At 55.8% G+C, this 17097-nt stretch overlaps 1 protein-coding gene across 1 annotated transcript; it reads right to left on the bottom strand.

Moving 5' to 3' along the window:
- Nucleotides 1-337: 337 nt before the first annotated feature.
- LOC119098273 (putative RNA methyltransferase Y17G7B.18) lies at nucleotides 338-8088 on the bottom strand. The gene is made up of 11 exons (XM_037221194.1): nucleotides 7611-8088; nucleotides 6376-6582; nucleotides 5763-5943; nucleotides 5196-5365; nucleotides 4889-4919; nucleotides 4622-4729; nucleotides 3805-3960; nucleotides 2917-3051; nucleotides 2107-2325; nucleotides 1553-1708; nucleotides 338-1265 (listed from the first exon to the last, which is right to left on the bottom strand). Exons 1-11 carry the CDS (start codon nucleotides 7721-7723, stop codon nucleotides 1119-1121), a joined length of 1623 nt encoding a protein of 540 aa, XP_037077089.1. The 5' UTR covers nucleotides 7724-8088; the 3' UTR covers nucleotides 338-1118.
- Nucleotides 8089-17097: the final 9009 nt, after the last annotated feature.

Genomic DNA, 17097 nt, shown 5'->3' with positions numbered 1-17097 from the left:
CAGGACTTCCTAGCCATTCTGTCGCTGAAGAAAAAAGTAGTGCCGAAGGGTCAACGCGATGCTTTGTATCGCTGATCGGCACCGTAAAACAAAAGAACAATTTGAAATGGGCGGAAGGGAAATCAAAACATCAATCAGCGTTAAGCAGGAAGTCGTGGAACTATCCAGACCGCACCCGCACGCAAGGCTTGTGCCATACGAATGTCACCGAGTTCAGAGAGCCCCACGTTCGTCTGCAATGGGCGTGTCTACGAAGTGTCCCGGCCGGCAGGCGGCACGCCGCGCTGGCAACCGCCCCGCGTCGCCTCTACCCACCCGGGAAACGTCCACCCTCCGTCCACACGCGGTGTATTCTCAGTCTCAGGGATAACAGAACAAGCCGGGAGTCCAGCTCTCCCTGGCTGGCTCGCGCGGCCGTCCACAGCGCGGCCGTCCGCGGGTGAGGCGCAGACGCGACCCGACGCGATGAGAACCCCGCAATAGCACCGCCGGCAGGTCAGTTGCATAGCGCGCACCGGCGGCCGTCCGCAGGCGCGCTCGAGAGACGTTATTGCATCGGTATTGTCCAGCGGTCGCAGCGCCGGGTACACACGCGCGAGACGTGGCGCGTTCGGACAGCGCCGGTCCTGAGGCGTGCCGGTGCTCGGAGAGAACGAAAACAAACGGCGAAGGGCCGCCTGGTGTCCAACAGTCCAACAGTCAAGACGCAAAGAGGTGAGGATGTCAGCGAGCCGCGCGCCAGATCGCGGCTCGACACTGCGACCCGCCAACTCCAGACACGGCTCCGGTACTTCCCGACAAAACGATAAAAAACGAGATCCTTGCACCGCATTGGGTTAGAAAAGCCTCGAGATCCAACGCATCGGAAAGGTAGACTCTCACTGCGGCACGCGCGGGTCTGGTCCGCGTGCCGGCCATGCGACAGCGGGCCCCGGTCTGGGCCGCCTCCGCAGCGGCGCCCGTCGCCATCGCCGCCGACCCACGCTCGCGCGCCACCACCCCGCGCAGCATTGTCTGACTGGTGAGGAAGTAGGTCACAGCGCAGTCGCAGCGTGCCCTGCGACACTTTGTACTGTCCCTCGCCGGTCGGGCGTCGCCACCCTCCCGCCTGACGTCCGTCACGGGCCGCCCGGCCGCCCGTCGCCATCGGGCGTGCCGGCCGGCGGCGCACCCTCGCCGCCGTCCATCGCGTCGGCCGGCGGCGCCGAGCTGGCGGGCGCGCCGGGGTCGGGTGAGGAGGGCGGAACGGCCGTCACCTCGCCGGCCTGGAACGGAGCGGTCGGCATCAGCGGCACACTCAGACACCAGGGGACGGCACGGTGCATCCGACAGCGCCAGGGTCCCTCCTTGACTCAGCACATGACACGGCTATCGCGCAGAACAGCCGACTCAGCGCCCAGACGTCCTTCCTGCTCGCCAACGAGAAGCACAAGCAACGAGCGGCGGAGCATTGGCACAGAATCCGTCTCTGATAGCCGGTGCCGCCGCGGCCGCCGGAGGGTCTCCCGGAGCCTCCCAGCGCCGCCCGCCCGCCGACTGGCACTCCACTCACCTTGGTAAAGAGCTGCAGTTGACGACTGAAGCCCTTGGCGCTGTGGTGCGGCCGGCCGACCGTCTTGTAGCACTCGAAGCCGATCTCGTTGATCAGCAGGTCCGGGAAGGTCTCCGGTCGCAGCCGGATCTCGTGGAAGGTCTGCCAAATCCGCGGCTGCGAACAAAGGCGCAGCGCGCCCGTCAGTGACCGGTCACACGCGCCACAGCTGCGGGGATGGCCGAAACATTCTCGCAGAAGCTTTCCGCGTCAAGGCCCATGACTTTCGCTCAATCCAAATATAAAAACATTGTGTGCCTATTTTATAACACACGGGAAATGGGGGTGTCGATTTCATCTCCGAAACAATAGCGAAAAACACAGGAAACAGGTGAAAAGGAGCTATTTTGTTAAATGTGTCGCAACCAGAATAAAACGCACGCATTCTGACTCCGCTTTAGCCCATCAGCACGTCCAACGTCACGCTCATCTAGGGCTCCAGCGTCCCATTGGCCTCCAGCGTCCCATCATCTGGGCCTCCAGCGTCCCGCGGACGGTGCCGCGGCAGCACTCACCGTCAGCTTCTTCTTCTTGACGTAGCTGGCCCATGGCTGCGGCTCGAGGAGCAGCCGGCCGCCCGGCCGCAGGCTCAGGAAAACCCGCCGGAAGAAGCGCCGCATGCCGGCGTCGCCGAAGTTCAGGTGCACCCACTTGGTGATGCTCAGGCAGAGGATGGTGTCGAACTCGGGCCGCACCGTCTCCAGCATCGCGTCCGTCTCCAGCACGAAGTTGGCCTGCGGGGCGACAGGCCGGAGTTGAAGTGGGGACGGCCGGACGGCCGCGGCACGCCCATCACCCGGTCCCGACAGCCGGGCGACACGCGAGGGGACACCGCGTGGTGACACAGACGCTCAGCGGCACCAAAGGGAGCACGAGGACGGCCGGGCGGCCGCGGCACGCCCATCACCCGGTCCCGACAGCCGGGCGACACGCGAGAGGACACCGCGTGACGACAAGGACGCCGGGCGGCCCCAATATGGGCTTCCATTTGTTTCCCGTCCAGTTATCCACCGATATACACGGTCAGAATACGCAACGCTTCTCAATCAGCATGTTGGTCTCATTCAGCAGCTCACGTGCCGACCGTGCAGACGTCTCCAGGCCACGCCAAGCTACCACTCGAGTCACACCAAAGGCAACACGGTCGATCTGGGAACAGTCACCCTAACTGCCACGAACCGCAACCCCGCAGGTGACTGCACAGTCACGCTGCACGCAGCAGTCGGACCGAGCGCGGCCGCAGACGACTCTGCTCCCCTCCCCCTCCGCGGATCGCCACCCCCGGGCCGGCGCTGCGGCGGCAGCTGGTCCGGCGTGTCACTCACGTGCTCGAACGTGACGTTGCGCGGGAACTGCGTGCCGGGCGCCTTGTGCGGCGGCTGCAGGTCGCCGTACAGCAGCGGCATGCTGTCGGGAAACTCGCCCGCCCGCTGGTAGTGTTTCACGTTCCGACGCGCCACCTGACGGCGGGGAGGGATCCGTCAAGTGGGGCGGGGGGGGGGGGGGGAGGGGACGGCAGGGAACGGACGAGGACACGCACGCGAGGACGTGTGCACGAGGGGACAGGGGCATCAATTGCGGGGAGGGGGTAAGGTCACGACCGTGGGGGGCGGAGCCGGGGGCAGCAACAACACTCATGCAAGTGGACACGCCAGGCGTCGTCGGAGCAGCTTTAAGGCACACACCGTAAAAGCAATCTCTCAACGAGCTTAATTTTCCGCCTAACCAGCGATCAGAGATAACACAACCTTGGCTGCCGCTAGCTACAATCGTGACGACGATTTTGTTTCGCACAAGGCTTTTCCCTTACGTGCTCACCCAGTAATGCGACCCGGCCTGCACACCAGTCTTCTGCCCGCAATGCGTCTAAATGCCTCTTACATTGTGCAGAGAATGCATCTACGGCCAAACTGCTGTTCACACTGCAGCAAGCATATCCAGGTAGAACACACCATACCGGCTGACATCGGACGCACATGACAGGTGGCCCAACGCCGTCCGAATTTTGCGTCATGCATTCCTATCTCACAACCCATTACGACACACCGGACGTGCCGGGCCGCAACACCGACGCCAATTAAATGCGTCGGCACACGGCACCCACGCGCGCAAACTCCCGTTCCGGTTCACCGTCGAGCATAACGGGGCACATCCGGGACGTGAGGCCGGCGGCATGGGCGACGGGCGGCGGACGCGGGACGCGGGACGCGCACCTTCACCAGGCCGCTGTCGATGTCGACGCCCACGCAGCGGCGCGGCAGGTAGTCGCGCGCCACCGTCAGCGTGACGTGGCCCACGTTGCAGCCCACGTCCAGCACGTCCAGCCCGCTGAACCACTCGCGCTTCAGCCAGCCCAGCCGCGAGTCCAGCTGAAACCGCAGGCGGCGTCACGTCGCGGCGATTGCAGAGCGCCGGTTTTGCGCAAGCGATGTCAAACTGCCGTCACGTGGCACCAGTCACGCCGGCTTCGTGGTGTTCAGTGGTCCAGGTTCGCAAACAAGTGATTAAGTGTTGGAGTAAATCCCGCGACACGGGTCTCGATTTCCCAGCATCGTGACGGCCAGTGACTTCGATTCCAGTTGTCTCTGGTCATGCGTGCTGTGAGGAACACAGGAACCCTCAAACAGCTATGGAACGCGCAACCGGAGTTTTCTACCACCCAAAAGGCTCTTGACACTTGCAAAGGAGTAATGAGGGGTATGTCAGGGGTCGCACGGATTATATACGTCCAGCCCGGCCGGGGCCGGATCCCAGCCTGTCGCACCGTGGCGTCGAGCACTGGCAGGGCGCCATGCCGAGCTTGAAGCGGCCGGCGGTCGGCTCTGAATGGCCACTGGCCATTATCAGGGACGTGCCCGGCATTCGGCCGGCCGCAGAGCCGACGGCCAGCGTCGCAGACAACCGCGCCCGCCGTTCGGTTCGCCGAAGCTCCATCAGCCGGGGCGACAGAACCGCACGCACTGCGGCGCCCGCGTCACCCCAGCGCCCGGCACGCGGCGACCTTTCGCGACGGCACGCCCTCGCCCTTACCTGGTCCGGGTTCCGGTAGCCGTAGTATCTGTTGTAGTTGCCGTACTGGAACGCCGCGTCCCGCGCGCGGAACACGGGCGTGTGCTGCGGCAGCTGCGTGGGGCCGTCAGCGCCCCTGGCGGGCAGGCGCGCAAACAGAGCGCGGCCGCCCGGCTGCGGCACGGCCGGCGAGACGATCTCCGCCGAGGTCTTGCGGCCGTGCTGGCGGCCGAGCCGCGGCGGCGCCGGCGGCGGGCAGGCTGCCGCCGGCGAGCGACCCAGCGAGGCCGACGGCGGCACCTCGGGCGGAGCGCTGACGCTGCCGGGCGAGGTCGGGTCAGCTAAGGCGGCGATCCTACAGGCCGACTTCGGGTAACAACACAGGTCACCACTGAACTACAGCCATGGAGGTTTGGATTCCACTGCGCATTGATGCCCCACACATAGCAACAACTGTCCAGAAAAAAAACACCACAGACCAATGCGCATCAAGCATCAAAACAAGTTACGTCTACCTCATCAGTCAGCTACGGACCCCGCAACCAGTGGCCGAAGCTGACACCGCGCGACCCGCCGCTGCCCCCCCGCTGCTCACCAGGGCGCGCCGGCGTCGGTGCAGGGGGTGAACTCGAGCTCGCTGGGCGCCACCGTGCTCGAGTCGCCACTCTCGGAGACGGAGCGGGCGCCCGACTCGGAGAGCGAGCGGCCGGCCGGTTCCGAGGCAGACCGGTCGGCGCCGTGGCCTGAGGGGTGCTTCTTCTTCCGCTGCGGGCGCCGCGCGCGGTCAGTGACATTCAAGGCGCCTGCTCAGCCCGCTATAAACGCAATCCGCAGTGCCGGGCATATGACTACATAGCTGGCGCCAATGACAAGTTTCAAGCTAACGTGTCAGCAACGGTGTTAGTTCGGCAACGACGTAAAATATATCAATAAACAAAATGCAATTCGGGAGAGCAAGTGTTGTCAGTTACGGCTACGTATGCGCCTCCAGGCCAGTTTCTGGATTACCGATGCAGATACAAGCAGGATCGTTACGAGGCTCACTCAGATCAGCTGCTATATTATACTCCTTTCGAGCCACCCTACACTATCCAGAATTTCACGGAAACTTCGCGACCACATTCGGGTACCGCAGACAGTGCCACCAGGGCCGGCGACGCACCTTGTTCTTCTTCTTGCGCTGTGAGGAGGGCGAGACGAGCGAGTCGGGCCCGCCGCTGTCCTCGGGGCCGTTCAGGCCCAGCGGGTCGCTGATGTCGGGCGGGATGATGACCTCGATCCGCTCCTTGCGGTACTTGGGCGTCGGCATCGGCGACGACACGGGCGTGTTTGCGTTGGCGATTCTGCGGGAGCGGCGGAGGGCAGAGCCAGGTGAAACGAGCGAAATTTGCACCACAGAGGTGACACAGACGAGGGGCCTCGCGTGACGCGAGCGCGCCCAGAGCCGCGTCCGCCCCTATTGGCCCAATGATTTCGGACGTTTTTTGCCGTCACTTTTCATCGCAATCACATTCCCCCGTGCTGCTGCAATTCCCGACTTTTCCTCTTCTGGCGCAAACAAAACTAGTTCATCAGCCTCTCCGATCACACAGCCCCCACCTGACTTAATTCCGTCACCTTGCGGAGGTTTTGACCACATGCCAACCGCCACAGCATGCAGCACATGATCCGGCATGACGCAACAACTGCCACAGCAACAGGCCAACGGCCCGCCAGCGGCCGCGTCCCACACCGCCCGCGCCCCCCTCCCCCTGCCCGGCGCCGGCGCCGCCTACCGGTTGGCCTCCTCGTCGTTGAGGCTGCCCAGGTTGAGCGGGTCGCAGATGTTGCCGCCCAGCAGAAACTTGGTCGGCGGCACGATGCCGTAGCGGCGCCGCTTGCCGCCGCGGCAGTCGGCGTACACGCTGAAGCTGCGCTTGCGCGGTACCCGCTGCTGGCCGGCGGTGGCCCGCTCTGACTGGCCACCGTGGGCGCTGTGGCGCCTGCCCAGAAAGAAGAGGCACCACACCACTGGTTAGCACCACATGCCAGGGTGTAGTAAGGAGGACCAGATGCCTCAGGGAGTTAGGATGCTGATGTGGCATCACAAATCTACTGCTGAAGAAGATTCACGACAATGGTGAATAGGATGCGGAAATTGTGTGATGCATAAATGAGGACTCATTTGTTACACAAATATGATGTACAGGGCACACTCACAGACACATACACAAATAGGAAACAGAAGGTGGATATGGGGGGAATACCAACATGGGCCCTTGATCTCACAAGCAGTGGAACTGAAGGGAATAGACATGGGCCGTTGGCTGACATGTCAGCAGGCTTCACGTAGATGCCATAACCACACACATGCCCTACCATAAAAATGATAGCCCATAAAACATGTTTGTTACCATCAAAGCCAATTGCTAACCTCAAGGTCCATGTGCTACACATGTGTGAAAACCATATTTGAAGCAAGAAAAGGTTTACAAAAAGGGTCCATCCTAAAACAGGATAAGATCTTTCACTGGGCAACTTGAGAAATAATGCAAGCTTGGGAGTAACATGTATTTTTCACCTCCTAGATGACAAGCAACTTAAAGACAGAATATCACTAGAGCTCTTGGCTCTCTGTGCCAGACATGCACCTAAAGCCCCCCCTGCCTCCCACACCCCCAAATAAAATCCAGGATACCAACAACAGAACTCTAACCCAGGGTACCCTTTATCCACACTTAGGATCCCACCACACATCTGCCTGCAATTAATGGCATAAAAATATTTCATACAAATGGCATATGATAAATAACAGCACCTACCATCCTTGCCTAGCAATGGCTCAATACACTGCAACACCGTACTTGTACCTCCACATCAGCAGCATTTGATGTAGGCTGCAGCAGACCCTCCAGACTGGTGTAGACATCTATCCATATACACGGAAGGGGGGGGGGGAGTGCTGGACAATACAGAAGCCACTGGTATGAACTCACATTCGCAATGGTTGAGGCCTTCCAAGACCACTTACCTCGAGAACGTTTCATATCCACGGTTGCCGGCATCATTGAACGCACTCTTCTTCGCCGAGACGGGCGAAGTGACGGATTCCGATGGAGGGATACTTATTCCCACAGAAGCCATGGCAGCCAAATCACGCTGTCATAAATTTTTGCCGCTGACGGGCCCCGCGACCCGCACAGCCACACGCGGTCGCTCCCTACCGCGATACAACCAGTCCGCTCACGCGTATCTGTTTACTTCTCTGTCTGGGCAGTTGCCTGCGCACCGTACGCTATTGCGCATGCGCACGTCACCAGATGGTACCGCCCAGTAGCGTAAACTCAACAATTTCACTACAATTATTGACCCATGAAGTCGTGAAACCAGCTTGGGAAAGCAGGAGCACAATCATAAGATTCCAAAAGAATGCCAGCCACAGGACTTCTTGTCACACACCATCAGCACACAGGTCCACATCCAGGCCGCCCCACCCACCACCAGCGGATGTTCAGTGGCAACTGCTAAGCTCTGCGCAATTTTCCAGCAAATAACGAAACCTTACTAAGTGTGTCAAAAAATAGAAGGCTTAGGCCAGTAATTATATTCCCACTTCCCTCAAACATGCATATTTTCCGTTTCAAGAACCCCTTAACATGCACACTTTTTATATGTTCTACGGCAAAGTAAAATTCCGTTTTTGGTGTCTGTTCTCCGCACCTTTTAGTTGTAAACATGCGTTCGCTGCTGAAATCAAGACAAAGGAATGCAGCGCTGGATGCGCTCATTTTTCGAGGAACATATTTTTTGAGAGGACTTAACTGAATCTATTTCTTGAAAATGTATTCAAGCTAGGTGTTGGAATATTCTATCTCTTAAGAGTTTTCAGTTTCTAAAAATAATCTAGATTGCGCACGCACTAGGCTAATAAATATACTACGTGAAAGCAGAAGCCAGCAGAGGAAAATAAACAATCGGAGGGGCGGAGAGGTCGTGGTAGGGGTTTTGGGAGTTGGGGAAGCGCGTACGGATCGTAAAACAGACAGGCGATGTCCTTCTTCTTGTTGCATGGAAAAACACATTCTTGCCCGTAAAGGTCTGTTGTAAAGCTGGCTATAACTAGCAATCGTTTCTAGGTCTTTATCGGCCGTACCTCAAAGCTCTGAAAGGAGCCCTTCCGAAATGTCTCAATCTCTTCAGTCCGGGAAAAAGAAGGGGTTTGTTGCCCCATTTCAAACACCGTCCTTGTCGCAGCGCTCCGAAACTGCTGGTATTCGACAGGTGAGCAATCAATGCGCGCTCGAATTAGTCCAGTCTTCCCCTGGTGGTGCCGCCCTGGACGAGTCGTCAATGAGCGAGAGACACCGAGGCTGTCAGCACACGAAATAGAGGTGGCTTCCGAACAGGTCAAGGACCTTAAAGACGCTCAGTGGGCCATCTAAATACTCAAAGAGCTCGCGGTGCAGACCAAGGGACACAGAGGCGCGGGCTTTCAGGTGAAATTGGAGGGGCGGGGCGAAATGCAATTTAGATGATATTTATGCTCAATTTGTCTTAAGGAAACAAATGGCCGGTACCAAATTATTCAGGAGATACAAGGAGAGTGTTAGGTTTCATGAAGCGGGGGGGGGGGGGGCAGCGCTTCCTGTACCCTTGGAGGAACACTGACTCAAATCAGAAACAGCAGGAAAATTCGGAGACTAGCGAGGCATGTAGGGAACGTGGTTGCGTTCACGTGGTATTTACTAGTGAGCAGAACGTTGTTTCTGCGACTTAAAAGTTTGTGGTGGCATTTGCCCTGGTAGTTGACTTCAAGAATGAAGCTGTTGCTTACACCTGAACTCAATGTCTTCAGCACGTCATGTGTCCAGTAGGGGGGGGGGGGGGGGGGCACAGAGACACAGAGCTCCCTCCTTCGGCTCCGAAGATTAGTATAAGACTACAATCAATAACCCGATTTGAGGGCCCGAAGGGGCCGAAAGACTGTCTGGAGGTGATACTCAGCGGTCCCGGCTCGCGGGGGCGGGCACTCCAATGCCAGCCAGGGAGCCCTGCGCGCTGATCAGGAGTGCCATGAGTCGATGCCCCGAAGTCCTATGTGTCGATCAGACACCGTCAGTAACACACAGTCTGCCCCGTGGCGGCATGGGCCTAAGGGCCCATTTCCCAAGCAGGGACAAAGCCGGAGCCAGCGGTTTACATCGGTCGGGTCCCACAGCCACTAACAGGTGCCCTGTGTTGGCAAGTGGCCCCGAACCGGCCAGAGGCAGTGTTCGAGGAGGCCTGGCCTGGCCTGGAGACCTGGAAGGCCCGATGGGTCTTACGATCAGGGGCCCGATTGGAGCTTCTATGGGCGTGAAGGGGTGGTCGAAGTCGCGTTTAGTGGTGCCAACCCGTGGGGACAGACCCTCAAAGGATATTCAGATAATTAGAGAGTACTTTGCGCCGATCGGGGACTCTTTGAGTCGATGTGGGCCTATATATCGATCAGGCACCATCAGCACCGCACAATCGGTTCCGTGTCGGTATGGGCCTGAGGACCCGCTTCCCAATCAACTTCAAAGCCGGAACCAGTGATTTACACCGGCCGGGCCCCTGTATCTGTCGGGGGCCAACACCGCCTGGCAGAGAGTCCTGTGCTCGCAGGGGCCGGAGCCGACTAAGGGCACTGTTCAATGAGACCCGAAGAGGGGCCCGGGCGGCACAACAGAACCGACCATCAAAGGCCCAGTTGGAGGGCATAAGGCCCAAAGGACTGGCTGTAGGTCACAGAAAGATGAGGACCCCTGAGACAGTGAGGGTGTTTGAGTCAGCCAGAGGCCACAAGCACCAAACAGTTGGCTCCCGCTCAGTCTGAACCCTGGGGACAAGCAGGAGCAAGGCCCGGGGGCATGATTTGCATTACAGGGGTCATGCATTGGATAATGACCCCTAGTAGGGCAGGGGCTTTTTAAGAGGAGGCCCGCCGAGGGGCCGGAGGGCACCTCGGGACCCAAGATCAATTGCCCGATTTGACCCGGGCACGGTCCCTACCCAAAGTGCCAAGACCTGAAATGTCAGTAAGAGGACTTCTGTTAGGTTTTTTAAAGGGTTTTCTGTCCCCATTATAAAGGGTCTAGACACGGAGCCAGAGAGTGGGCTACATGTCCGTCTAAGCTCTTCAGACTGATTTCTCAAACAGGAACGAGATCTGAGCTTGCCATTTGTAATGTTCGGGGTCCCTGACACAATGAGGGACTCATGTGTCGGTCAGGGGCCACAGTGCCCAACAGGGGTCCTCTGGCGGCAAGTGGTCCCGAGTCGGCCAAGAGCGGTTTTTGAGGGGGCCCGAAGAAGAGACAAAGGGTCTCTTGAGATGTAAGATCATGGGCTCGATTGGAAAGCTGAAGGGCGCAAAGGGCTGGCTTTAAGTCACGCTGAGGACTTCCACCCGTAGGGCCGTGATCTTAAATGTAAGAGTGCCTATTGCACCGGTTGGGGACCCCTGAGATCAAGCGTTTCTCTGTTTCGGCCAGAGATCACCAACACCGAACAGTCGGCCCCGTGTCGGTCTGAGCTCGGAGGGCCGTTTGCCAATGAGGGGCACGGCCTGGTCCGCGATCTACATTTGCCGGAGCCCCTGCAACAATGCGGGGCTCCCGTGCCGCTCAGGGGCTCACAGTGCCTTGCAGGTTGTTCTGTGTCAGCAAGAGGCCTCAAGTCGGTTAGGTAAAGATTACTCAGCAAGAATGGGGACGGAACTCCGAATGATAGAGGGCCTGTTGCGTTGGTCAAGGGCCTCTGACAATGAATGGAAATGTGACAACCTATAATGACTGTTCACACTGAGGCAATGGAAGCCTCCTGTGGCAAAAAGGACCCCCAGTACCGAACGGTGGGCCTTTCAACCCACTTCCAGCATGGGCCCTGTTAAATCAGACTGAAGTCTGTATGCCAATTATTAGACCACCTGCGGCGATCAGGGATCTTGTTGCGTCAGTGAGGGCTCCTCCGTCGATCCGGGGTCAACTGCGCGGGTAAGAAGGCCCCCTATGCAGGGAAGTGGACTAATGCAATATGATATATCCCTCTAAGGACCTCCGGATCGACAGCGGATCCCGCCCCGTGTCGCCAGAATGGCAGTCGAAGAACACTCCGCGGTGGGGCGGAATGACCCTTCAGCCCTTGTTCGGCAACAGGAATGCCCCCCCCCCCCCCTAATGTTCTAATCGAGGGGGACGCTATTTTATGGAGAAATAGGGGGTACCGTTAGTGGTGAATTGGGTGGGTCGAAATGAGTTAAAAGACGAATAAGGCCATCCCAGGTGTGCATCTGGGAACGTTTAACCTTTTGCAGAATTCGACTAGTGAATCAAATCACATCAAAATGTTCGAGCCTGCGCGCCCGTAGTCTCGGGAGCAAGGGCAGCCAGCGATAGTCTGGGTTGCAGTTTCCATAAAACCGAACGGCGTTGGCCGCTGCAAGTAACACCAGGTGGCGCGTGTCTTACGCGCGAGACTGACGGTCGGTAAAATAATGGTTCCGAATGTGTTTTCAAGTTAATTCGTACCGTTAGGGTGGCATGGGGTGCGTCGTTTTCTTTCCACAACTTTGAGATTTTACTCTGGACAGATTAACACTTACAGCCACACAAAAAGTACAAACTCTTCCTTCACTTGTCCATTTACACTGCCAGATTCCAGCACGACCTTGCATAAAAGCCACCCCGTTCTCATCATCAATCTAGAAATCGCAGAGGTGAAATATACCTCGGTCCACCTTCGAGATGTACAATTTGATGTCCTAAGCCGTTCGACGCTGCGTATTTCAAACGCGTCATCGTTTTCGTCTACCCCTCGACCGCGGCTTAGTGTCAGCCACGGGGCCAACGCTGCGCGGCATATGGACACTGCAACGTCTGTCATTGAGGTTTTCGTTGCCAAGATTTGCGAACGCTCACTAGTCAATTATGACAGAATTTTGAACATTTCCAGAAAACATGGCTTAACCATGTAAATGGAAACTGTTGAATCGGAGGATAGATAGAGGCGTTGATATGTCGGCAGCATTCCTGTATTGAAACGGATATCAGTAGTCTTATCTGCCTTGTCTCACTACTGTCTTGTCTATATTGTTCCTCGCCAGTGCACTCAACAAGTTACGTTAACTGTTGAACCATTTCGACCTACATTCGCGGGGTCCTTATTATCTCTGTACAGACCAGATCATGAATTTTGCCAAAGATTCTGAGCTCTATCGGTTTAGAAAGAGTCCACTGGATCACTAAAATGAAAGGCGCCAATTATTAATTTCATGCGGTCGCTTAACGCATGATTTCTTCTGTATATCGATCAAAATATTAAGACAGAATCGACCTCGTGGAATTTTCTGGCTTCTATTCCAGTTATAGAAGATAAAGGCATGAAGAATATGAAAGAGAAAATGTCCGCATTAACAAATGGGTCATATCCAACGATTGTTTTGGGGGTGGCCTTTTACCATCAGGGAGCCCTTTGTCCGCCGTGTGTCCCCTCGTTGCTAAGGCTCTGACTGTGCGCCCGCATGTGTTTTGTTGCACATATGAACTACCATCAGTAACAAACGGGGTTAAAATACGGGACAGGGCCATGGAGCACACGGGGCGTTCCGCATGTAACTACAAGCGGGTAAAAACGCGGGAACACAATGCGACGTGAGCGCGCTTTCATTGTCTCCGAACCTGCTCGTAGCGTGCCCCGCGGCCGTGACGTTTTTAAACTGCTGATTAGCGCTCAGGAATGATCATTGTTTTCCAGTACTCGTCTGAGCGTCAATCATCAGTCCTATTTTGCTCATATTGTTTACCAACGATTTATATGGATGCTTGACTCATGGCCGCCTCATCTCCTACGCCGACGACACCGTGCACGTGGACTACCCGCCCCCCGACGGACTGGGTCTCGCCGACTTTAAAACCAGGCTGGATTTTACCATGTGTAGGCTTCAGTAATGGTTCAGTGCCAGAGCTCTCCAAACGAACGAAACGAGAACTGCTTGTGTGCTCGTAGGGCAGAAGTGCTCGTAGGCTCGCAGGCAGAATTGGAAAAAAGCGAACTGACTTCCACTTTGAAGTAAACGGTTCGACTGTGTATACTTCAAGTAGCACCAGAGTTCTCAGCGGCATAGTTGACTCCGTTTGTCAGGGGTGTCCATACCTCGAGCGTCATGAAAAATGCAATGACGCGCTCATGTCTCCGCACAAAGTCCGTCATTACTTCACTTCAGGTCTTCCCAAAGTCATTCATCGAGGCTTGGGTGCTCCCTCATATTGCGTCCTGTCTGTGTATGTGAGGTGGGGCGACGGAGAGTCAGCTACACGAAATAAAAACAACAGCAATCAACTTGGTTGCAAGAGTAATGACCGGCTCTAAAAGGAGCCATCATATGATAAAGCACCATCAGACACTAATTGACCGCTACAGAGGAGGCGTTTTCGCATAGGGTCGCAGCTGCATGGAACTGCCTGTTGCCGTACGCCTGTGAAGCCACAACACTGAGTGCGCTTAAGAACCCCATGCGTGATGTAGGTTTTGACCAATGACTACTGATCTGATCCGGCCCATAGCGCATAGATAGGTCTGTTTCAGTGTGCGCCTTTTTGTACTCTACCGGCATGGAATTTGAAACATGACCTTGACCTGAAACCGTGATCGCCACCATGCGCATAGTTTCTAATATACTGGCACTGATACTGATAACCAGGCGAGGAGTTGACGCTCTCTAAAATAATTTGGACGCTCAGCCGAAAATTTTGATCTAGCCTGTCCCCTAAACGTGACTTCTCCCCAGATTTCGGCCACTTGAATTTAACTTCTAGGATGTTGAAATAAAAAAAGCTTTTCAGCATTTCACACATTGAAATTTGCTTTTCTGTGTAGGGAATGACTTCCCATTTCAAGTTAATGTGAGTTGCCTTTTCTTAAAACCTTGGAATGGAGTGTAATATAGGTAATTTACAGAAACAATATCAGTGAATCTTGTTAACGGATCCCTGATGACTACCGCTATTGCTGATCGTGTTTTATGACCACTACAACCGGTTTGACGCGTGTACTATGCGTCAGATACGCTTGCGATTGTTGGGGAAAACATATGTTAACTTTTATCTGGGCTACCCGATACTTTTAAAAACTGCCACACGTTACAGTCAATTGTTCGCTGTTTGAATCCGGGCGTTGTCATTTGAACAATATTGTCAAACATTTGCGGACTGGCTTAACATGTGACAGGAGTAGCATACCACAAACTGAAGACACCTGGATGATACTAATTGGTACACAAGTAACATGACACTAATAGTGATACGTTAAGATAACTTCTACCTAGCGCACCAATAGTTGGCGTAATCGTTCTGTAATTATTTCACCCAGCATTCCATCTTCGCTTGTATGCATTAAGGGGGCTCAGAGGAGCATTGGGAGTGGAGAACTCAAGTCAGCATTGGGAGCTCGACCCCCCCCCCCCCCCCACCTCGCCGAAAGATATGCAAGGATGACCCTGACGAGGGGGTGTAGTTTCTTGTTCGGTTGGGTGGATAATACAAATTGGGAGAATGGGCAAATCTACGCCAAAATACCCAACACGGATTTCTCACCGCGATTGGCCCACTTTCTCCCCGAAGTTGGGGCAGAGGATTTGGAGCCCACCCACTGAATAGGAAACTTTACACCTATTTATTATTTGCTTATGGACAAAGACAGCCCAGGTGTACGGACACATTTTCCCAACACAATGTGCATAGATCGCATGGCCAATTGGGGAACGCTGAGGACTGTCCCATCCGCGTTTTCTGGGCGTCCGTCTCGCTAGGCGGTTTGTACCCTGTGCTGCGGAAGTGGTCGTATATCAAGCCAGGTCATGGCTGTATGATGTACTCACTCGCAAGGCGTTATGGTCTGAGTTTAAGTGCCAGCCGACATTGTTCTTCACAATTTATTTAGTGTTTTTACCCGTAGTTTGTAGGCGTTTCAAGGTAACTATAGAAATTATGGACTACATTTTCAGGTCAGCTATAAATGTTTAACATTAATAATGCAGAAATAATGGGAAGTGTTTTCAGGTCAGCGATACATGTTCAAATGTTAAAACTAGGGGCGATAATTTAGGACAGCCTTGAACTTGGTTATGAACTCACTGTGAACTGAACTATTATATGAACTTACTATGGAACTATTAACTTATGAACTTGAACTTGAACTTGGTTACTTGGTAACCTCTGGACTTGGTTATTTTTTGCGTTCCATATGATAGAAATCATATGGAATCATAGAAATCACGTATCATGCGTTCAGCCGGATTCACTGTCACACGTCCTGCTCAGCCCAATTGACGAAAAGCGTAGCCGCACCATCAGCTTCGCACCCTGCCGCCCTGGTATAACATGCGCCAGGTGTGATTCGCAGGCGGACGCCACCCAGTCGTACCCCGCCGCCCGTCTGGGCCACGAGAAAGAGCGCATCTTCTTTAGGGTGTTCCGCTTCTAGCAACACCAAGACGCCAAAAAAGAAACGTCCTCTGGTTCAGGCGGGTAGTCATGGCTCATCAACCACCGCAAAGAAAACCACGGAGAAGCCGAAGAAGACGATAACAGAGGCTGCCGAAATAAACGACGACATATTCGCCTTCTTGGACGAGTTTACCGAGTCGGACACGCCGTGCGACGCTTCTGGCGATCCTGCTCCAGTGAAGAAGCCCATGTCATCGAAGCCGCCCAAAGTACAGCGGCCAGCCCTGGTCAGCCCCGAGCGACCTGTCGGCGGTGGCGGGTCGGGACGCGCCAGCCCCGTCCCGAGGGCGAGGGCGAGGGAGCCGTCGGCCGCCGCCGCCGATCCGGACCGGACGGCGGCGCCGACGGCCGACGAGGCGTGCGCGCCGGCCGCCGAGCCGGCGCTGCCTGTCGGCTCGTCACTGGCCGCCAGCAGGTGAGACCCATCATCGGCCATCTGCGCCAGTGGGCGGCGGGCAGCGGTGGCGCCACCGGTTTTGGATTGTAGGGGAGGGAGGGGGGGGGGGAGCGGCGAGGTCATAAAACCATCACGACACTTAAATGAAAACAAATGGATGAAAAATTATGCGTTTAAATAACAGCGTTTTCGTAAACGAACATTGCTAAGCAAAGCCCGCATCTGCATTGCACTGAGCCACCGGGAGGTGTGGGGGCGCATGGGAACCGGGGATGGAACAGGGACTGAGGCCTTCAACTCTCCGAAAATTTACCAGTGGCCCTGTGGGCCTTGATTGGAGAGGAGCAATCAAAATAGCTCTCATCCCCTCGCCCTCCCAACGTGGAAGGACGTTCGTTGCCCCATGCCGGCGGCAAAATCTTATCGTATCGTTTCGTAGCTTGCTCCCAGCAAAGTGCATGTTATCATCTAGACCAGATGGTCATAATGTATCCAAGTATAAACATCTGTACGTCCACTGTCAAAGGCTTCGCAGGGTGATATTTCAAGTATTTTTTCCCCGCAGCTGTGCTATGGCTTCGGCGTTTTTTGTAGCA

The sequence above is a fragment of the Pollicipes pollicipes genome, unplaced genomic scaffold (genome assembly GCF_011947565.3).
Source record: "Pollicipes pollicipes isolate AB1234 unplaced genomic scaffold, Ppol_2.1 Scaffold_4740;HRSCAF=5597_pilon_pilon_pilon, whole genome shotgun sequence".
Taxonomy (NCBI): Eukaryota; Metazoa; Arthropoda; class Thecostraca; order Pollicipedomorpha; family Pollicipedidae; genus Pollicipes; species Pollicipes pollicipes.
The sequence above is the reverse complement of the archived record's forward strand: the minus strand, read 5'-3'. Positions and strand labels throughout refer to the sequence as shown.